Source organism: Strigops habroptila, chromosome 2, assembly GCF_004027225.2.
Source record: "Strigops habroptila isolate Jane chromosome 2, bStrHab1.2.pri, whole genome shotgun sequence".
NCBI classification, from domain to species: Eukaryota; Metazoa; Chordata; class Aves; order Psittaciformes; family Psittacidae; genus Strigops; species Strigops habroptila.
In genome coordinates this window covers 114,657,865-114,682,095 of record NC_044278.2, presented here as the reverse complement: position 1 = coordinate 114,682,095, position 24,231 = coordinate 114,657,865, and the positions used below count along the sequence as shown (strand labels likewise).

At 39.0% G+C, this 24,231-nt stretch overlaps 1 protein-coding gene across 4 annotated transcripts in view; it reads right to left on the bottom strand.

Moving 5' to 3' along the window:
• Window positions 1–24,231, bottom strand: part of GRM5 (glutamate metabotropic receptor 5) — a 253,121-nt gene that overhangs the window by 9,204 nt on the left and 219,686 nt on the right. For 3 of the 4 annotated variants that reach the window (XM_030476429.2, XM_030476431.1, XM_030476428.1), the window contains 3 exons: window positions 23,708–23,834; window positions 13,305–14,244; window positions 644–739 (listed from right to left, as the gene is read on the bottom strand). In XM_030476429.2, the coding sequence (XP_030332289.1) occupies window positions 644–739; window positions 13,305–14,244; window positions 23,708–23,834 (1,163 nt within the window). The remainder of the gene's footprint in view (window positions 1–643; window positions 740–13,304; window positions 14,245–23,707; window positions 23,835–24,231) is intronic. The other variant, XM_030476432.1, reaches the window with a different exon arrangement.

Here is a 24,231-nt window from a genome sequence, read left to right as displayed (position 1 = left end):
TAATGGCCAAAACAAAATTGAAAATAAATATATAAATTAAATAAAATTAAATTAAATGGAGAAAGTTATGAAAAAGATGTTTTGAACTCTATTTAAAAGTTCCTTAAATCTTTCCTTTAAACCACTGTAAAACTCAGAACTTTCCCCAAGGTATTTTGACTGAGAAGAACCAACGTTTTCATACTGAAAACGTTTACATCAATCAATTTTTCTCTGCTCTTTATAAAAGCTCTTTTGATTGGTCCTAATATAACCCCTAATATGTAGTGGCACCACTGTTCCAGAGGAGTTCTGGAGCTGCTTACTCCCAAGTTTGAATGCTGCCTCTTTCCATCTGCTCTATTAGTTTGATGGGTCAGGTGTAAGGTTTCTCCTCCCCAAAGCACCATTATGACAACATCACACAGGACATGTGGTTCAGATCACTCGAATGAACACGGTGCGGGGGTTTTTTGGTGGTCAGATGGAACATAATACCAGCAGTGGTGACATGTTTTCTCTTCTTTTTTTGTCTTGTCTTAACATGTTATATGGGATGCACAGGAATTACACACAGAGGATCTGGCCTGGCATTGTCCCAGGGCTGCTCCTCTTGTTCACAGACATATCACACTGCCCTATAGGCCACTTGCTGTTTGCTTACCTGGTCATTGTAGCTCTCCCACCATTCCCCATACTCCCTTTTGGGGTGAAACATTCTATTTCCGACTTGTGCGGGGCCAGTCTCCTGCCTTTGTACCTAATAAATCACGACAACAACAGGAGCAAACAGAAAGAAGTGATTGTGTGCTCAGCTTTCTGTGACAGCTGCTGTGCAAAGGGCCATGCACATGAATGCTACTGTGGCAGTGGTGGGGTATAGAGCGAAGCAGACTTGGGAGCGGTGGCATAACTGCATAAAACCCCAGACCTGTGCTAAAGCAAACAGGGCTGTGCAGGAGAGGTGCTCACCATTTTCTATTTTATATATATAGGAGGAGCAATAAGATTCCACAGAGTAAATAACATGCTAACCTTTTGTCTTTAATAATTTCTGGAGTTAGACCATAATGTTTGGCTAAGCAGTTTAAGGGAAACAACACTTAAATTAAGGATCAGCAAAAAATCAGTTGGTGACCACATTTTTAATGCTAAGTTAAACTTTTTCTCTGATCCTCCATCTCTGCAACACTTGACTTATTCCTCTGCCTGTCAAAGCAAGCACCAGTGTAATTGGTTGCATGGATAAAATTTGACTCAATTGTGCTCAATGTTCATACCACAAATGGGCTTTTCTCTCTCTGTTAGCAATAAAAGGAGGCTAGACGACTTGCTGAGATGTAGACATAAAGTCCAGTGAAATCACCCCCAATCACCCTCAATCCTAGAGCCCAGTGTGGTACTATGACTGTTTTGCACTTGGATAAGAAATTCACTTGGATAAAGAGCTTAATACTTGAGGATTTTATCAATCCCTGGATAGGATCCCAGGATAAGACCTAATAATCATTTACTCTCTGAGCACTTGACTGGGATGTGGACATTGAAGAGGTCTTATTCCGGCTCTCTTGCCAGTGGTGAATTTCACCATAATTGTACAAATTCTTGTGCTAGGTGTTGAAATGCCTATTTAAATGCTTTAATAAAATTTGGGCATAATTCCTGCAGATGTCTTCTCAAAGAGTTTTTGATATCCCATTCCCACATGCTATGAGCTGCATTTTGGGTATTTAACACACTTCTGTGGGGAAGCTTGTACATTTTAACACTGCTATGTAGTAGTAATTTATTTATACATTTATACTGTAATGGAATGTAATTCCTTTACAGAATAAATGACTTTATTGTTTATCCATTAACCTAATCTAGATACCAAAAGGTTCCTTGAAGAGGACAACCCTGTAAAAGAGAAATAACCTGAGTACACACAAAGTGAGGCTAAACTCTGGATGCAGTTGTAGTAGATCCTCAGAGGCAGTGCATATTGCATAAATAACCGAGGAAGAAGCTTAGTGAATCTGAGAGTGAACTGGACACAAGTAAAATGAGGTGTGCTCAGTGCAGAGAAGTCCTTTCATTTACAAATTATAACCTTACTGAAAGGAGGAGCAACAGGAGCTCTGTGGACTGGCTACCAAGGTTTTAAGGCAATCCAGAGTACGGTATATGCAGTGCTCCCAGATAGGCATGAAGCTCGCGCAGGACACATACATATTAAATGGAAGTTGATTCCTAGAGTAGAGGAAAAAGTGGAGGGGCTTAGAGTAGATAAATTCACTGAAAATCACAAAGGAAGTCAAACTGGGTCATACAAATTCAACTGGGGCAGCCAGAGAGAAAGAGCAAAGAGAAAAGAATGTGTAGAAACTTCACAGGAAAGAAAAAGGAAATAGAGTTGGAGTGAAGGTGTTAGACATCAAAGAAAGTAGAGTTGAGGAAGAGCAGGAAGGAAACAGAGTTACATTTAGAATCAATAACTAAAAGAGAATCTTTGTGCCCAACAAGACAGAAGGAGAAAATGTCAAGACTAAGAGAAGGAATTTGGAGACTCTAACACTCACAATAAGCTAATTACCAAAAACTAGTCAACAGAAAGAAACAAGAGGTAAGCGTCCTTTATAACTCCGTCCTGAAGAGTCCCTTGTTAGGATGCACGTGACAGAGAAAGAAACCCACCAAATTGCCCATTCCCCAGTCATTAGCATAAATTTCACTGTTCTGAAAGTCGATAGAGGGACTAGTATGAATCTCTCAAGTTTTTCCATCTACTCAAGAGCAAAGTACACCATCAGAAATAGTATGTTGCCACAGAATGCCTCAAAGCCTTGAACTATAGTAACTGCTCCACTGCCATTCATTCAGTACTAAATATCCATGCAATTATGAAAACTGTGTCCAAACTCTAATCAACACTACTAGTGCAGAAAGTGCAGCTAACCAGTGCATGGAAGCTGCAACATTCTTTAGGTCACCATTCTGGAAAGCCACACTAGATGTTCTGCATAGAAAGAGTTTTCAGCTTTCAGAGCAGATAAAGGAAGTGATTTTGCGTTAGTATGTCTTGTGATAGAAAAACGTCTCCTTCCTGGTTGTTAAAACAGAGGATTGCTTTAAAAGGTTTAACCCGAGGAGAGAAAAAACCTTCAAACATTTCTTTGCAGTTGTCATAAAAAATGTTACTGTGAAAACTAATTTTGCATTTCAGCTGGTGTATGGAGGAGGCATAAAACACTATAGTGTGAGCAGTATTTGCAAGAACAGATTTCTTTTTTCATTGTCAGTTCCAGGACTACATATTGGTTAGAAAAGAGAGAGGACTTTGCTTCTGTGAAGAAAGGCAGCTACTAAATTGAAGGATTTAAAAGATTTTGGGTCATTTTTTTGTGTTTCTTTGGAGATTTTGGGTGTGACATTGTGGGCTGTGTAAGTTTTTTGCACAGCGTTGATTTGTCTGAAGAAAAACAGTTAATGATACATACAAATATGTTTTACAGGAGTTGATCGGTGACAGGAAATTTGGGAAGTAATTCCAAGTAATTCAATCACTGCAGTGCTTGTCCATTTGCCAAATACTTTGTTAGGTAAACAGCAGTGTTTAAGTGTCTTATGTTAAACAGCAGTACTCTGCACTCTCCAGAGGGGATCAGTAGAGAGAAAGAAACATTCTCCTGGGCTGAGAGAAACCATATCTGTACTGCCTTGGGTTTTAATGAACTCGAAGTACATGTGATACATGGCAGGAAACACCAGTGCGACTACTCAGGTTTGAAGTTTTTTGTTAGACCTTTTCCTTGCCTTCTTCACCTTCCAACAAAACTCCTCTCGTAGACCAAAATTAGTGGATGCTACAGAAAACAAAGGGGGAATATGGGGATCATCATCCTGAATGAGACCAATAATCATCCACTACAGTGCTGGAGAAACCAGTTTTTACAAGTAGATCCCAACTTTTTTTTTCATCCAGTGAAGGTGTGGGCCTCTTTACTGACAAGAACTGGTAGTCTTTAGGTATAGACTTTATTAGACTATGCTTACATTTTAGAACCTGGCCCCCCTGACTTCATGTTAGGGTGAGACCCAGTTGTGCTCATGACTCCTGAGAGGATTCAGAAAGATTTATAGTGTATTGATGAAATACTGTCTTTTCGCTTTCCATCATTTTGTTAGTCTTTTCAATGTGCTTATAACTGGAACTTGGACAGATTGCTTAATGTTACAAAGCCATCCACCTTTCCATATCCAGTTATATATTTTAGTTGCAACATCTTACATTCAAGTAGTATTTTTCATCTGCAATATTACTTGATCTTGATATTAAGAAATGCTGAAAAACTTTCATTTCCTAGCAGCAGAGTTAAGGCTGGCCTTTAGACTCAGTTAAGACTATCTATGTATGAATATTTGAGCATAAATTGTAAGAATGAAACACAAAATGTTTAGTGTTGTCACTCGAGGGGCTGCTTTGAACTACAAACATACCATGTTCTTGCAAATAAGTTTTGTGAGATTGGTCATGCTATCTTGACATGTGTCACTTTGCACCAAATGCTTTTAGAGGGGTCTCAGCTTATCATCTGTCATTTTCCCATTTATATAATGGCTAAAATAAATGATATATTATTAAGCATGGTATTTTTTGTTCCTTAAAAAAAATAAATCACCAAATAAACATTGTTTGCTTAACAGCACAATTTCAGCAAGCAAAATTACTTTAAAGCTAAACTCACAATTTTTGTTTTCAAGTGCAGCATAATCAAGCAGTCATATGTGATTGCAGCTGGTGAATTAAAATGATATATTTGATGGAATGATATACAAAGCATTATACTGGCTCTAGGGAAGATCAGACCAATACCAAAATATTCCCAGCATGTTTATTTACCTTCTTCCAGAAAGTATTGCTGAAATGCTGGACAAACCATTGTAAAAGAGTTTTGTACAGCAGGGTTTTATTTACACAAGATTTCTTTTCCAGCCCATTCTACTCACTATGGTGAACTTCTATCCTCTCTTCTTCAGATATACATAACAAAAGATGCCATAGGAAGGTCTCATTACTTTATTTATTATTTTCTTCATTATGTTGAAAAGGGAAACTACATCTCATTTGCTCTGCAGCATTTTAAATGATAGAAACTTCTGTAAGTTTATGAAATGGATGGATGGGGCCTGCTTTGCGATGCATTACCTTGGAATTGAGCTTAACATGACATTTTTCAATTTTGCTGAGTTAAAAGAAAGAAATTTCTCTTTTCCAATGTTTTTTGTCAGTGAGCTCTGTTATGCTATGCTGTATATTTAACATATTAACTCTATTTGTTTTTCTAATGTTTTTCATCTTTAGAGCTTGTTTATTAGATTTTTAACCTTCTATTTCTGTTACCTCATTGCTGAAAAGTGGACTGCAAAATTACTTTTCGGGGTTTTTTTGGCAGCGTATAATTTTAAGTCATCAATCACTGCAATGTATAATGCTATAACAAATTGAAAGAGACTTTTGTGTTTATGTATTTTAATGGACAGCTGCCTGGAATTGTATTCATGGTTATTAATTAAAACCCATCTGTAACCAAATGCAGTTCAAAGCCAGCTGAAATTCCAGCTCTTCTACCAGTCCACACTAACTTTCAGTACTCAAGTACAAATGACATTCTTGATAGTTCATACAGGTATTTCCACAGAGGCAGGCTGGCTCATGTCTTGTTTGGATCTTGGAAGGACAGTGGATGGCCTAGTCTTCTGTTTGTCAAATTGATTACAATGCCAGTTCATATCAAAGTTTAGTTTGGAAAGAACCAGAAGTTCCTTTGGTAGACAAATCTGTGCTCAGGTCAGAGGGTAGCCTGCAATAGGATCTTCATAGAATCATAGAATCACAGAACAGTTTGGGTTGGAAGGGAGGAAGGGACCCTCAAAGGTCATCTAGTCCAACCCACCTGCAATGAGCAGGGGCATCTTCAACTAGATCAGGTTGCCCAGAGCCACATCCAGCCTGGCCTTGAATGTCTCCAGGGGTGGCGCATCCACCACCTCTCTGGGCAACCTGTGCCAGGGTTTTACCACCCTCATTGTAAAGACTTTTTTCCTCACATCCAGTCTGAATCTGCCTCCTTTGGTTTAAAACCATCACCTCTCATCCTATTGCACATCATGAGTGCTGATGGACATGAGACCATATGCATGGCTTGTCTGGGTGCTCTTCAGCATGACCAATAAGGACATTGATATTAATGGTATATGGTGATATTTATTTGTCAGCAGAATTTTGGGAGACAGTCTTGAAGGTGATAAAAAGGTAAAAGGGGTAGACAATGCTGTCAAAAACCAGAAAACTCCTCCTCAGCTATTTTTTCCCCTAAAAAATATACAACTGCTGTGTCTCATCTTCACTGTTCTTTCCTTTTCTTTTTTGTAGTGCACTAGCAAGACTGTTTTTTGCAATTTTGAGCATATTTGTGTAACAGTAGGCAGGGAACTGTTTACAACATCAATTAGTTTGCTCAGTTCAACTATGATATTTCATTCAAAATGAAGGGAATGCTGTCTTAATAATATAAAGAATTCCCAAAATTAGGCTTGAATATATATATGCATAGTTAATGCAGCCAAACAACTTATATCAATCAATCAATCAATCAATCAATCAATCAATCCAGCAGTCAGCATTTTAATTAAATTTGAGGGGAAAATTCAAAACAACAACACTAGCAGTGTACACAAATAAAAACCACTGTAATCAGGGCATTCAATATAAATTCATTATACATATGGAATGTTTTAACAGCAGTTTATCAAAATCTTTCAGATCTAATAACTTTCAATGAGTTTCATAAAATCTTCTTCAGCCATTTCACAATACTTGAAGTTTAATTAATCACAGTATCAAGCTTGTCCAAAAAGACACCAAAACTAAATTATATAGGGGAAAATGAAGGACTCAAACTATTCAGAAATCTCTCAATCTAAATTTTTGTAGCATATTAGATTAAAATAGCTCTGAATGATCCATTTGGGAACCGATTCATTAATAAATGCAGACTAATCAGTCAAAAGGATAATGACTTCTGAAGAGTCAAATATTTTTTCCTGCATTCATCAAATTTTTTTTCTAGCAAGGCTACAAAGCAAACAGATACCTGGTATCACTATGGCTAGCTTTTGGTTTTTAAAATAAGAATGATACCTACTGAGCCAAACCTTCACCTCGTGTAAATTGTTACCTGCTCTAATGGCATGGCATGACATCATGTAAACTTACCCCTCACTGTTTTCCCATTGTCTCATAGTACAAAGCCATCTAAGCACTTTTGTGCAATATGTAGTTGATGGTCCCTTAAGCAGAATCTGTAGAAATTAACGTATTTTTCACTACATGATAATTTTTCAGTGACATCTTTTGCCTCAGAGTAATCTCTGGTCCTCTTTCGTGCAGTACTTTCACTTTTCAGCTTCCACTGGGTTTTATTACACTGGGATTAGCAACGGCTAAAAGCTGGTCACTGCTACAATTCAGAGATGGTGCCAATCATTTCTATAATGTAACTTCTTAAGCATTAGTTCTCCTGATTTGCATTCCTTGATAATCTCTTGGCTAGTTCTCCATACGCAGAAGAGTTGATTTAAAAAACTAAAAGTCACCAATTAATTATTTGTCTATTCTATAAAACTTCACGATTTCAAATAATGTCCCTCCAACCCCCCCTTTTATTTTTTTCCAATGACATAAAACCAGAATTGTAAAGGTCTTTTAGTGTAAAGCTAATATAAAAGCCTGATGGATGTGGCACTCATGGGGTACAAGAGACCAAGGCTGGAATTAATTCTCTGCCATTGTCTGATGTTAAAAATCGTTGTTTTCACCAGAGAGTGATTTTCACCAAATCACTCTCTGCCTTTTCCAGTCAATATTTGTTTTATACAAGACAGAATGGTTCCACCAGGCTGCAGTAGGAAAGCAATCCATGCTGGAATAACTGACAGGCTGCTTATATAACTGTATAAGAGGTGATACACGAGTCTTGAGCTCAGTAGCATGAGGCTAGCTCTTCTATATTAGGTTTCATGTTTCTATGAGTAAACCAGTGCAGCTACCTGCAGAAACTGAAGAACCACTGATTTTTATAAAGTCTGTGACTGTTATTCTATGGATTGAAAAAACCTTGTTTTCCCAGGCAATGGACCTGATGGACCTGATGTTGTCTTAGTGTACCATATGACCAATCAGACCAACAAGAGTCTCTCAGCCCTTTGGTTGTGAAAGTTGTGAGTATGAAGCTATAACCCATGCCCTGGCAAAGTGTGGTAAGTGAAAAGTTTTTACAAATCAGTTTGAAAGAGAAGTGTAGTGTTCTTTCATCATCATTCAAAATGTGTCAAAAAAAATTGTTCAAGCTGCATATAAATGAAGATAAAATTGGCATTTGTGCTATAAAGAAATATGTCCCAAAAGAATATGCTGTGGCAGAAACTCACGATCAGTATCTTTTTCAATGGTGTACACATGAGGAATGTGAGCCAGCTTCAGCTTTCCGCAAAACTCCCCCAGTTTTTCTTGTACTCTGTCTTCTTTACAGGACTTAAAGCTCCATGTCAAATAACAGCCCTGTTTCATCTCTCAAGCAACTTATCTTCCTGACGCACAGGGAATTTGAATGCCTCACATTTACATCTACAATCTCTATGCTGATAATGCGCACACATACTCTAAAAGCATTTGATCACGTCTTGATGGCCATGGCTTCAAGTCTATCCATTTATTCATGGATGTGGCTTTCAACCAGTCAAAATTTGCATGGGCTGCATCTGGGAGCCCCTTGGCATGTTGTGTATAAGAGTGGCAGAGGTTTATTCTGATGGTGATTTTTATTTGTCTGGAAATTCAATGTTTTGCAAAGGCTTTCTTAATAACGCAACACAGCAGCAGTCAGACCTCAGAGAAATTGTAACGGCTAAGATTGCTCAAGTTAGTTCAAGTTTACTTGATTTTCAGTGCTCTAAATGAATCTCAATCAGATTCAGAATGTGAAGGAAACTTTAAAACACATCCTGAGAAAAAAAGAAACGTGGGATTTTGGGGAGAAATTTCAATCGGGCTTCTGAAAAATCTCATCACAAGGTTTTGATGCTGAGATAAAATGTGCTGATGTATTATATAATATTTAGACTTCAATATTTTTAAACCATGAATGTCAGCTTGGCTGAGCCAAGCATATTTTTTGTGTTTTATGGATCAAAATAGCTCCTGTTTGAATTGTAACAAAACAGATATAGTCAGTCATCAGAGGGAAAAAGAGAGAGAACTGATAAGGAAGAAAATCAGCTGTTCCTTGCAGAAAACAAAGCAAACAGTGTGATGGTAGACACCTGTTTCCAAAATATTTCATTATGGCACAGTTTGGGACTGTCTGATGTAAACACTAATTATAACCATTGGTGGTCCAGGGCTGAATCCAGTCTGATGGAAAAATCTACCTTGCTTATCATGTTTTCCTCACAGAAGACAGCGAATAGCATTTAACAGCATGTGAGCTTGGACACCTGAATGCTTTTTTTGATGCCTGTGCAGGGCAGACGCTCTGTGCCTTAAGCTGCTACTACTGTACCAGTGTAGCGCTTGAGAGGGAGAAAAATGCTCCCAAATGACACCTGGTTCTTTGTCTAAGATAAAACAAAGTAATAGTGATTATACATTAAAAATCTATGGTTCACCTGATGGTAAGCGTTGGCTCATTAGAGCAAAGGATCCCTATCCTGAATGAAGGCTGTCAGTCCTATCAGTTCTGCAGATGCATACAGAGCAGTGCCCAATTCTGTAATCACACAGTGGTAAACAAACTTCTTAGGAGGAAAGGTAAGAGAAAGTTTGGAACATCTGCTTTATCCCCCAGGCCAAGGTAGCATCACTGAGACTTTTTGGTGTGCAGTCCTGTCTAGAAATACCATAGTAGGAGCTCTGGTAGCAGAAACGGTCTTTATCTCACCTGGGATATAGAGTTATTTGAGAATGAGAAGAGGATAAGTTAGCCCTGTATTTTGGACTCTTACAAAGGGACCGTGTAGCATAGATTATAACAGTTTCTGAGACCTTAAGGTAAGATTTGTTTTATTTATTTATAACCTTCCTTATAACTATGAAATTAACAGGTAAGGTAACTGGGAGCAGGAGGTCCAGATACCTCTCTACTCAGGTTGCTATGGCTTTGGCTCCAGAAGCAAAGTGTTCATCATTATTCATTGTGGAGTCACTTCTGATAATGTCTTGTTTGTTAGCCTTGCTTTTCATGGTAGAATATATTTTGGTGAGTACTGCTGAATCACAGGAGCCCGCATGAAATGGTGTTCATTTCATTGGGTAGTGAATAGTTTTACTCTCTCCTTCTATATATTTAAGTATGTGAAGATTCATTCCAGCACATATCCACAGCTTGCCCGATCTTTCTTAACTGAAGAATACCCCATGCAAAAAGTCATTTGGGACTTTAACAGATGCACTTCTTTATTTAGGCAAAAGCAGTCTTGTGATCTGCCATTTTGCAGCTGATGGGAAAGCTCTGAATGGAGCATTGGCATTATCTGTTTGACAATGACTTGATGCAGTACTACATTGCGCTATAAATTAGTGTCGAGAAGCAAAATGCTAATGATAGGGCCCCCTCCATACACTGGTGACTTAAATAGTATGTTTCTTTAAAATTCAGCAGTGACTCACTCTCTTTTAAATAAAACCCCTCTGAGCTATTTAAATAATGCCATGGAGCTCTAGCGCATATTTCCTTTGATTCTGAGTACTTTAGTGTTTACTTGAATAACTATCCAAACAAGCTTTTGAGTATCATAGTGATTAATACCTTGAAGCATATTACTTTGTGCAGCAATATTATTTTAAAGAAATGTTTGAGTATTAAGTCAAATGGTTGGCTTCTCTTTGCTCATTCTCTACAGTAAGCAGAATTGAAGCTGAAAGTGGTTTTCTGTTCTTTCTTGAACATGATAACAGACATAGCTAGAGTCCTGAGCAGCGTTTTAAATTTATGCAGCACATTTCAGGACTCTATTTTATTTTCTTTCATGCAACCAAATAGGCATTGATTAGAGATAATTTCCCATGGTTACTGGAATCAATTTGCTCTTGGATTCCGCACCCTTCAGGCACACACTGACTAAGCACTGCTATACTCACTGGCATCATCACAGTTTAACCAGCTGATGATTCAGGCACATGGATTTGGAGTGTCGTCTTTGTTGTAGTTTTATGTGTTGATGAACATTGCTGATGACATAAAAGATTTTCTTCAAGTTTCAGATGAAATGTTCTAGTTCTTTATATCTAGGCAAATATGTAAATATGTCAGCTTTGTGTTGCCTTTATAATCCCTATACACACGTATTGGGCACTCTCAATGCTCTTACAGATTGAAAGCATTCCCAAGACAGTGTTATTGAAAAAGAAGTTATTGCTGATGATGATCTATTACATTCTGCTAATAACTCTCTATTTCAGGTGTTATCTATATATTGTGGAATATAAAGAAGTAGAAGCAGTCCTCAAAAAGAAGAAAATGCATCTTGTCTGTGAAGATATTTAACAGCAGGGTACACTCCTTTCTTTTCAGAACGAAACAAAGATTTTAGAGCAGTATCTTTCAAAACTGGGCCTTAACGGATGACGAACAAATCCCTCCCAATCCCAAGATCTTCCCATCATCTATAACTTCATCTTGTTGAGTAAAAAACTTGTGAGATGGCAAATGAGCCCTGAAGCAAAGTTAGGGAAAATAATAATGATCTCAGAGAGGAAGAATGCCCTCCTATTAAGGACATATTATGAAGAATGCCTCTTCTAGCTAGCCTAGAAGTTGTTGCAGGGCTTCTAACCTGAACATCTCAGGTCATTCAGGCATACAGACAGAGGCTGTAGGAAAGGACATTTCAGATAACCATCACTTAAGCTGATAAAGTGTTTATAATTTTAAAATAGCGTCCTACTCTGCACCTGGAAAGGAAAGGGCAGATACCATCATTAACTGATCTCAGGTATAAAATATCTTGTAATAGGCTGGCCATTTCTGTTCCAATTCAAAGTCACTGAAAGAGAAGCATTAGTCATAATCTGACAGAAACAAGTCATCACTTTGGCATAATCTGTCCTTCAGGTATCACTAAGAAAATCCTTCCTAAGTATAAATTCTGGTTCAAACAAAAATTGATGTAATAATTTCTCCTACTTCATGCCAAATCCAGTTGTGAACAACAGCATGTCTTAAAATTCACATGTGTTTCAGTGAGGAGGAAAATCTAGCTACTTGTCACTTCCAGGCTAAGCATAAGTAGATGACTAATAACAAAACATTTTCTCTGCACTTTCATATAGGCAGAATTCTTTGTTTATGCCAGCAGTTAAATAACCTAAATCATCCCCATAGCACTCATACCAAAGTGAGAGGGATCAAAAGATGAAAATGAAACACGGGGCTGGGTGCACTTTTATATGTTCTACCTATGAAGCAGGACCATATTTCTACTCCAGAGCTCTCCTTTGTCTTTAGCATTGACTTTAATTTTTATACGCTGAACATATAAGTTGTCTTCGTGATCACTGAACTCAAATAATTCCTTGGGAAGAAACAAAGGAATATCTCACAATGAGCATCTGTTCAGTGGCAGTAGTGAGCGTCTGAATTTGATGGAGTTAGGAGAATAAATACAGAAAAAGGTATCAAGGTAAAGAAGAGAAGACAGGTGAGGACAGAGAGAAAGCAGGAAGAGATAATACAAGAAAGGAAAATCAAGGGGATAGGAGATACAAGGATAACAGAGGGGTCATATGAATCAAATCCTCAGATGCCTGAGAGCGGCTGCTCACAATGTCACATGTTTTTATTACTCAACGTTGATTATGTAGCACTAACAGCAACTCTGTTGTCTTATTGCTGTGACTAGAGGCAAAACACAGACACTATGCAAGTCATTTGAGGGAAAGAGATTGTAAATGGGTGCATTCAGGACAAGGCAATGAGTTACACTTCTTGTTCTGTTGTTCTTTTCTCCTAAGATCTTGCTTCCCTCTCTACATTAAGTGTACAGTTGACACAGCCAGTAATTCCAGCCTTGTAATTGTTTGCCCACTGGTCTGTCCCCTTTTTGTACAGCATTGGGACTAAATCAAACCCCAAACTGTTACAGGTGTGCGAGAGAGGGCTCACTCCTCTCTCCTCTCCCAGTGCAGAAGTAAAGGGGATTACTACTTTTCCCTTTGTCCTTCTACCATTAGTAACCCTCAGAAGATCAAAATTTCTTCCCCACACTCCCACATTAGCAAACTTTACCTAAGGGTTTCACCAGATGATCCCCTTCGCTTCCATAGGTTGACCAGGCTGCTTGAGCGGCTTGCAGCTGAAGATGACTTTCCATCCCCTACGTGCATGCGGACCACTGTCGATGTGGTGAATGCGCTGCGGACATTTCTTTCAGGCTTCGCAAGGATGATATACACCTTGGGAACAAACATACAGCCGAGGGCCACCGTGGCACTCAGACTCACTGAGAAACACATCGTGATTATCTTGTAGTTGCTTCCAAAATATATTGGCACAAAAGCCAGCCAAATGATGCAGGTGGTATACATTGTAAAGGCAATATACTTTGCTTCATTGAAATTAGCTGGGACATTTCTTGTCTTAAATGCATAAAAGGTGCAACTCAAAATTAATAATCCATTATATCCAAGGGGAGTTACAACACCCAAGTTGGTGGTGTTACAAATCAGGTAGACCTCTCGGATGCTTGGGTAATCATGCATTATGTCTGGTGGCTCCATTATAAAGAGGGCAACAATTATGCCTAATTGTATACATATCAAGATAAATGCAATAACCAGTTGGGCACAGGCACTCATGAACCTAGGTTTCTTTGTACAAATTTTCTTCTTGCTTCCAGCCAGGATTCTTGCAATGCGGTTAGTTTTAGTTACTAGAGCAGAATAACTCATAGCTGGGGAGAGGCCGATGCCAATTCGCTGAAGATAACAGTAAATCTGTTGAGGTTTTGCAATGAGACAGAAAGTGCACAAGTAACCCAAGCAGATGCCGGCTAGAATGATGTAGCAAAGTTCTCGGCTGGATGATTTGACCACTGGAGTATCACGGTACATTATGAATATAGCTGTAACAAACAAGGTGGCCAGCAGACCCAGACATGCAAAAACAACTGCTGCAATTGGTTCAGGATCACCCCATCTGAGATACTGGACTGGGATGAGGTCACAACCTAGAGAAAAAGGAAAATCAAAGGTTAACAGAAGTATGTAGGAGTGACATTCTTTAATGGTATAGTTACATAGGCTTTCCTGTTATTTCTCTTCTTTTACTCTTTCAGCCTTGATGCTATGTGAGCACTGCTTAATAGTAGCCAAAACACCAGTGTGTTGTCAACACCCTTCTAGCTACCAATAAAAAGCACAGTAGTATGAGGACTGCTACAGGGAAAATTAACACCTTCTCAGCCAGAGCCAATACAATAGAAATAAAGGCAGAGGACCTTGATGCTTTGGAGTGCAACTTCCTGACAACAGTAGACATACTGGCACTGCCAGCCAGGGCAGGACAGCTGGAAGGAGATGATGGAGTGGAGGAAATGCAACTAAAAGCTTTAATTTCTCCTATACTTGTATTAAGCTTGACTGCAAATCCTAAATGACCTCAAAATTTGTGACCGTTGTGATCAGTTTGCTACCTTCTGGTTAGGTCTGACAGAATGTCTGATGTCAACCTGACTTGGGGTGGGTCATGGCAAGGCACTTCACCCCATGGGGATGGAGCACCAAGTGCTCATATCTGTATTTTCAGTGGTGAGGGTAATTACTACTGTATGATGGGTATCTGGATGCCAAGCAATCTCAGTTAATTAGGGAACTTAGGACCTCAATGATGAACTTGACTTGATGAACAGGAGTAAATGTAGACATCAGGACTATAATTTGGGGATTTCTACATGTAAGGTCTACTCTTTGCCTTTTCCTTTATTTTTAAGTGGAGATTAAATGTTTTCTAAATCTGACACTGACATTCTCAGTAGTATAAATAATTTCATGAAAAGGTATGGGTAGAAATTAGGCTTAGATCCTCTCATCTACCAGTATTTCTGTATTCTGTATCTCTTCACCATTAATATTATCAAAAATACAGTAGCTACAATGAGGCGGTATACTCAATAGATTGTATGGCAAAAGTACAAGGCAGATAGTTCTGTATTCTTGCAGAAAGCAGAAAAAGCAGAAGGATAAGGGTCAACAAGTCTTTGACATTAGTGCAGTTAAAGGATATAAATTTGCAGTCACTCCAGTGTAACAGAATTGTGCTGTTCATTACTAAATTAATATTAATTTGCCATCCATATTTTAACTGCATTCCTGCGCAAAGCTTTCTGTTGTGATAACAAAAGTATCACCATGTCTTAATGTAACAAAGACATCTACATTTTTATGAAACACTCTTATAGCATTAGCTGATGATAGTTATTTGACTCTTGTTAATTTTAAAGGGTTTACTTATTCATTGTGAAGAAGACAATGAATTTCATTCTGAGTCCATCAAGATTAATGTAGCACAGGAATCACGTAATTAAAATCAAGTTTTTATACCAGCGAAAGTGGTGGAAGAAAAGTGAACACCAGAAAGCATACCCTGGTGTGTGCAGATATCCCCATATGGGTTCTTCCTCAAGAAGTTTTATGGGTAAGTGACCTCTAAATCTATTTGTGGTTTTACCAAAATGTAATTAATATTTTGGTGAAACAAACTGTTACTAGCTTCTAATACTGCTATATGTTCTTGGACAGCAAATTTAAAGAGAAAAGTTCATTATCTGACAGTTGGCCTTTACGTACGGACAATGATATAGGGGCTGAATTTTGCTCGGTTTCTAATGTTGCAGCAGAGGTGAATCATAACCAGGCATTTTTCATTAGTTTCAGTCTATTTCACGCCTTCCTTGCTTTATTACTCTTTTTACATTCTCTTAATAAAATACCTGAGAAAAGAGCTGAAAACTTGTCCCATTTTTTCCCCTATTTCTGGGTATAATTTACGAGGAGAATGCTAAACTGTGCAATGATTTATTCCTCAATTACAGTTTAAGGACTGAATAGTCTTCATAAAGCAACGATTGGTGAGGTTTTCATGTAATAGCTTTGCAGCTAATGGTTTCTGACAATGGCACTTTGCAGAAAGGGACAACTAGATCAAGTAAAAGAAATATGGGAGAACAGCACTATGAGTACTCAAGTTAGGTTGATGGCCAGGATTATACTAAGGTAAAAGCCGAAAAATGGTAATGAAAGAAGAACTAATTCCTATCCCCTAAAAATGTGTATGCTCAATGGCCACTTGGGCAAGATCCTGCCCCACAGCCCACCTCTTATACTTCATCAATATGTCCAAGCACCTGGAAAGTCTTTTCTCCTACCCGGCTCAGAAACTGCAGGTGGAATAGAGCCAGCAGCCTTGTCTTGTGGTCCCTGCAGTGTGATGAGGCAATCTTTGGCTTGTGGAAAGGCTGTTAGGAGCCAGTCCAACTTGGAGCAGATATAGAATTGTTCTACTCTGTGCTCAAGAATGCACTGCTTCTGGGACTGGAGCCCCAGTAAAATTGACATAAAACTGTCTATATGTTATTCTGGCCAGAAATATAGCCAGTGGAAGCAAGGTACTAGATATGCATGTGAATAGCAAGAAAAGCAGATATTAAAAATCAATTTGACATGCTAGGGAAAGGTTTTCTGAAAGGAGCATCCACCAACAAATTACAGATAAGGATGCATAAGGGTCTTATGTGGAAAAAAAAAAGGTTATGATATTTTGGAAAAACATCTAGCTACTTCCGTGATGGGCAAAATTGTGCCATAAACAAGGAGAGGAGAAGCTCTAGACAGCTGGACCACTTCCATATGTGTATTATAACCTGTGCTCTCTCTATAGAGGTAGGCTTGTCACTTATTTCTGATCTTTCAAATTGCATTAAAATTATCTCATCTGGGAGAAGAGTTCACAGATATGAAGCATTGTATTACAGTCCATACTTTCTGGAGGTTTGATCTTGACACTGTTTTAACTTGTTATTATAACCTTGACACCTAAGAGACCTTACCATGCCTTCAGCATTCATAAAAATGTATTAGCTTAACACTGAAAATCCTTTTCATGTTAGGCAATATAAAATATATAATTAAACTAGTTCCAAAGGTAAACATGACACACTAAGGCTTGTGAATAGGAAGCACACTGGAAAGTGACGGGAATTCAGTGAAGTCCCTTAAGTCAACATCATGAGCTAAAGCTTACTGAATCTGCACATGGAGACTAAAACTGTCAGAAAATTACTGCTGATTTAGTAAATTCTAAATATTTTTCAGTGGGGTTTGTCACTCTGGGCAGTGACTTCAACCTATTAACTAAAGACTTGATTTTCTTGGTAACTTCACAGACCCTTCCAAGGATAGCAGAAGTCTAACACCAAGGCTGAAACCTAAATAACAACATAGCCACATCTTATTAATGAGAGTCTCCACACAGAGTCTGGCACATGTTATCCAAAGTGCATTGATGTTATGCTGTTACATATTTTATATTAATGCTTGTGAATATTTCCCTATTTATGTTCCTAAAATTTGGGAAAAGGGATATCTTGATTAGTTATTTGAGTTTTCCCATGCGGAAAGCTGAGATACAAAAATGTAAGAATCAGAATAAAAACTGCATCAGAATAAAAAGCTACAGGGTACCTTTTTTTTTTTTTTTTCCTTAGTAAAACCCCAACTTGTTACCCAAACAGACAAGACAAAAGTGAGGATTATACTCTCCAAAGTCCTGGGTGAGAAATCACCCCCTGACCTCTACGTGGCATGTGGACCAACTAAAGCATGAAAGGACATCTTTAATGCTTCAATACTAAATTCTGGTGCCATGACAAACTACTATCATCTCCAGATCTTTGCCCAATAACAGGGCATGTAGAGGTGACCATGAGCTAGCTGGCTTAGCTGCTGCAGTTCCCAGGCTGACACATCAACTGAAACCACCAGCAAAAGCGGGTTTGCAGAGTCAAAAGATGTAGCTGAGGACTGTGAATGTGTTTATTCTGCCACCTCTGCAGGGCAGGAGTTGGGATCAATCACATCTTAAACCATGAAAACTGGGGCATCTGTAGCTCAGGCGCCTAAATATATACTTAAATATACTGATTTAGCTTTTTACAGTAAAAGGCAAAGCCAAGAATCTTAGAACAATACCTGAAAGTTACTCTGTGACCTCATGGGAAATGATTCCTTAATTACACAAATGTGCAGAAAGAGAGGAGCAACTGATGAATTGCAGAAATCAGCTCCATCCTTATGTCAGCTCTAGTGTTTCCTTTTAAGTTTCACTAAATAAATGCTGGATCTGTGTGTTGTAAATATTTTTTTCCGAATATGTCATGTTTAGCAAACTTTCCATAATGTAAGGCACAATTACAAGTGGATCCGTCTGGCTTTGTTGGCAGATGTCCCTTCATCCAGAGCTGTTCATTGAGCTCAGCATTCTTGAACCAGCTCACCTGAGCCTGAAGCACTGTGTGGCTGATTCTGGAGACTTGGACTGTAAATGCACTGGAAGCTAAAGTCCACACCTTACTAGGAACAAGCAATTGAGGGAAGAAAAGCCCACAAATCCAGCAACAAGAGAGCGAAGAAAATGGCAGCCACAGATCCTGGTCACAATATTGCCACCTGAGCCCTTAACTCATCCTCATTTGCTTTCTCCAAGGTGCAAGCATGAGAGTGACTATGGAAATGGTTACATTTGAAATAAGAAAGAAAAAGAAAAGCGAAATACAGGGCACAGAAAGTCAGGGTGAAAACTGGACATAATCTCTGATGATGTGCATTTATAATGCTAAGAACAACCAGATAAAAATTGTGTCCTCCTACCTTCAGTCTGAATTACAGCCTTACCAATTATGGCCAAACCCAAGATCCTTCAGCAGCAAAATCAATGTCAGCGCTAGCTAAATTGTGTTCTGCCTTGTGCTCACAGCTGTCAGACTACTGCTGTAATTACCGATGGCCATAACTTTATTGCAAGCAACAATGCAAGAAAGCAGTTTGATGGCAGCAAGCAATTACTGCTTGAAAATATTTTGTCCAAGAGATGAATGATTACTTTGCTTGGGGTGGGGGCAGGACGCAGTCTTAAGAGACATCCCAGCCTCAGCCTGAATTGGCATGCCGCAGGAAGAGCCAACCAAGCCCTTATGGGGATCCATCAAGATCAATCATCAAGCATCACCCCTGCCCTTGGTCCCACGAGTGGTTTGCATGAGCCATGGCAGTGTTGTCCCAGACAGTGCCCAGAGCCAAGACAGCATCAGCTCTCAGCACTCTCTGTTCTCTACAGCTCTGGCTGACAGTACGAGCAATGCCCCCAGGACAAGGGAAGCAGTTGTCCTTGTTTCACAGTGAGGAATCCAGACTGGTACTAGCCAAATGGCATACAGCATCAGTGTTGTCACTGCTCTTTGAAATGGCTGCTGCGTCACTTAGGGGTCAGGTGCCCTTTTTTCAGTCCTTTCCATTCGAGGTGTGTTTGGATAATCCAGCTTTTATCTGGCACCTTCAGACAAGTAGACAAGATCATGATGCTGCTATTACTGTACCTTATTTGGTGAAAGCATTTTTGTAACTATAATGAAAACTGATTTCTGATACTTAGCCTTATCCTGGAATGACAAAAAAAAAAAAAAACCAACAAAAAACCCAAAACATTTCAAGAGCTGTAAAATATTTCAGCTCTTATTTCCATGGGAATCCAATCAAGAAAATCAAATAGCCAGCATATTTGGACTACACAGAGGATGAGAAAAATGTCAATACAGCCTGAAGAGAATCCAGGTGTCAGTGAAATTAATATCACCTGCTTTCCTTGCAGTCCCAGAGGTTGCTAGACAAAACTTTGTTTCTGCTATTGTATGCTGTCCCTGAATGACAGAGAGAATAATTGCCTCTTTCTTGCCCCAAAAATGTCCTTAAACAAACACTAGTGATAATTGGACCAAGATGTTCCTACATTCAATGAAAAAACTTTGAGATGCTTAACAAAACTTAGTCTAGTCTTTTCATGAAGAAGGCCATGTCCTCAAAGCCAAGTGGGTTTTTGGTGAACCAAAAAGCCATTCCCATCAAGCTACTGAAAAATTCATATAATTGAAGTTTAGTCCTCAGTGTTAAGAAAATCCCTTCATTTGTATTTAAACATGCCTAGCATCTATTTATCTTCCCTCCACTGTGGTTAAAACACAAAGAAGGGCTTGGACTTAAGCCCATGTGTTTCTATTTCTCTGACTGAGCATGTGGCTCAGCCATATTGGCCATACTAACATGTGAAGTGGTGCTGTAATGTACTGATATTGCTAACACAATGCATGGGGAAGAAGGGGAGTTGCAATAGATTGGAAAGCACATCTTGATACTAAACCAGAAGGAAGAAAATTACTTGGGTTGTGTTTTGGGATGGAGTAGACAAATTTGGAGAAAAGAAATCGAATGACTATTTTTTGATAGTATACCTAAGCTATGAAACTAGAATTTGTGAGGAAATAAAATATGGATGGCTAAATATTCCCTTTCTCACCTCAGCTTCACTTCTAGATGGAGACATTTGCCAGGAATCAAGAGAAACTCAGTCAAGAGAAACTCTTCCTCCTATTTGTCTTTCTAATTACCTTTGGACTTCCTGTACCTTTCTGTACTTCAGAACTCCAAAGTCTTTTTCTGCTCTGAGAATAATTTTGGTTTTTTCCTACATGTACTGCATTCCTTCTGTCTTCTCCCCCCTGCATCTGAGTTCTGATTTTCCACAGGCAATTGAAAAAAGGCATTAATCTCTCTTCCTTTCTGTGAGCACATTACAAGTTTTATATAGTGAAGTTTGTGGCACAAAACTGATGCTGGTCAGTGAGCATAAGAAAGATGAAGCAATGTTTTGTTGTGTTAGCCAAGAAAGGATTCCAAAAATGTTTTTATCCAAGTTCAGGTCTCTGGCAGACAGTGAGGTACAGCTCCACATTGAAAGCCTTCCCAGGCTAGTGGCTTATACATTTACAGGACTCTCATATAAGGTGATCATGCAAGGAAGACTTATTCCAATGAGCTTTTTAAATGTGTAGCCTTGTGGAGCTGTTATTACCTAAGACACAGCTTTATCAAGCAGTAAGGAGACAGACTGCTTCAGTATTAGATGTAGGGACATTTCAAGGAGATTGGTGTATGCTTTATTAAACTGAAGGGAAATTTCCTTGCCAGAATTCAAAGTACATCTCCCTCTCCTTACTTTTTATTCACATGTATTACCAAATCTTATGTTGTAAACAAGACTGAGAGGCAGTTTTTAACAAGCTGCAAAAGTTGGGACTATAAATATGACCATTCAAAATACAGCTCAATATACTGTATGGGAATAGACTTTTTAAAATCTGTTTTTGATATGAAGCTAAATAAGACAAGATCCAGCCCTCACATGAATAGTAGTTAAAAGGGGACTAAGCAGCCGTGAAACTATTGTGATGGGTACCTTGTTATCAGGAGTGAATATTATGTCGGCTGTGCTCATGGAGGCCAACGGGGGGGTTCAATTTCCAAACAGTGCCTGCTGAATTTGTGCCTCACTGAGGAATAAGGTTAGATCTCCTGAGGAACATTGTTTGGCACTGATGTCGAGGGGTTGTTTTGTGTGTATATTGACTTTGGTCCTTATAAACGCATAAAATTCATGTCTAAAGCCAGATGAATGGTTTGCAAAATGTAGCAGATCATGTAATACAAACAAAGCAGTTGGCTTGACTAAAAAGACAACTACTTTCCTTTAAAACAATCATAACTGAGTAGAAAATCATTGACTCATCCTACAGGAGTTTTCGAGGTGCCACCCCACCCTGGTTTTCCATCCTGAGGGCAAAGTAAGACTTTCAGAGGGTAAATTCTTGCACAAGCCCAGATTGATGCCTTGCCTGAGGCATGGAGGTCTGCATGCCCTGGGGAGCCACTCAAAGCACAGAGCCCAAAGGCCAACTTGGCCTGCGATACGGTGCTTACAGGATAATTACCCAAACTTCACCAGGTTAATGAGCAATTCCCATCAGTGGTGTTTCAGAAGTGGGCCTTCTTTCGGTCTGATGAGGCACTTGGAGCAAGTTCCCTCCTAACTGACTTGTAGTAGCTCTTTTTCCAATTGATCTACATTGGGTAAAACCTCAGATGCTTATGGAAACAGAGAGATGAGTTGGGATCTGTCACATGTCAAACAAGAGCCCAACTGGTTGAAGAGTTGATGATTTGCAACTAGTTGACCTTCATAAACTGACCAGCCTGGTGTGGTGGCCTTGTCGTTGCAATGTGGGCTTTGGAGGCTTCTGGATGGCCTATCTAGGATGTGAACCTGTATGAGCTTGCTCCACACCCTCAGTACTCTGCTTTGGGTGACATGTGGGGCTCGGTCTCTTTTTATCCTCTTCTCCGTTCTCCTGGCACAAGAAAACTTTCCTTGATATAAGAAGGCTTTGCTGTCTGATTGCTGAGTGCACTTGAAGGCAGGGCTGGGGGAGCACTTGCAAATCCATGTTATTGCTGTTTCAGTTTTTGCAGTTAGAAGTTTTTTTCTCAGGGAAAGTTTCATGTTTGACATTTTCTGAAAAATAGCTCAGCAGTTTCATAGCTGAATGATATTTTTGCAATAGTTAAGCGACTTAGCTCATATATTACAGCAATGCAGAGTTCCTTACCAGGAAAGGAGTAATTTATATATACAAATCTTTCTACTGGGCAAGCCTTGCCTAACACTCTTCCACTTACATAAATTCATCCAGAAAACTTATTCCTTTTGCCTTCCCTCTCTTTCACCCTAAAATTTTCTCCCCTCATCAATGGAAATTATATGACAAACAAGCCTGTGAGCTCTTCTGGAAAAACCCTGTCTCATCTCCTTTTGCCCATACAGAGCCTGGCACAATGAGAACCTGATCCTTGAGGTGTTTTGAAGTAGTTTGAGTTCTGAGAGTCTGAATTCTTGAATTCTGTTTATTAGTCACAAAGAAGAGAGGCTGTGGGATACAAGTGTTGGAGTAATTTATCTCTAAAGCAGCCAAATTGGTATTCTGCAAGTGCATAGAGATCTACACAAGGAGAACATGAACCCCGTAGTCTAGCAGACGCTGGTGAACAAAGGACTAATGGAGCACTTATGCATTTAGCAGCAGTAACTACAGCAACTAGTTCATAACTTTTTCAGATTAAAAGAAGAAAGTATTGTGTGACTCTTCTGTACCTGCATGGGAGGAAAATAAAACTCTGAAAATTGAGCTCTCTTAATAATTTCTCTGTCAAGGACTTAATTTCCTTACCTGTTTGGGATATGACAAGATCTGCACCACCAGTTAGATGTTAGGACAGGGTTGAATGCAAAATCAGGACTATTTTCTTATTTCTAGATCTAGTAATTCAGGTCTTTAGAAAGCAGCACCAATAATTCCTGGATCAGGTTGAGAAGAGGGAACAAATACCAGCCTCAGTTCAAATGTCTGCTCTGTCCCTGGGTTCAGTCTGACTGAAACAGTCCTCATACTCACTCGTGTCTGGCATTTGTTTCTTCAGCTCAGTAGATGAGCGTTTTCATTGACAGCATAAGCACAGCCACAACTCATTTACCTGTGAGGTCGTCATTGGGCCAGGAGCCGAGCTGGCAGGCTTTGCATGTGTATTCATCATATACATATTCATTCTCTTTACAAGGAGTGCAGGTCCAACAGCAACTCACTTCTCCTTTACGGATCACCTGAGACAAAAATTGACATTCGATTTAATAATGTAAATGTGCATTCATACTGCCCCAGTTGCTAATTTAATTTTTTTAATGCCCCCTTTTTTTAGTAGAGGTTTTTCAGAAGTTTATTTTAGAGGAAGTTTCTTCTAATGATACTTTTGCTTATACAAAATGACACAATTTCTCAGTTCTCCCATCATGTAGGTACCAGAAGAAAGAAACCATCAACGCCAGAGAAATATAAGTGGAGGTACAGAATGGCAATAAGATGCTTTTTCCTCTCTTAGAATTAGTGAAACTCAAAATTTCATAGATGGCAATGTGCCTACAGAAGCCAGCATGTGATACGCAAGGCATATAGTTCACTCCATTGTGGTCCATACAAGGAAGCGTGTCAGCAGTATTATTT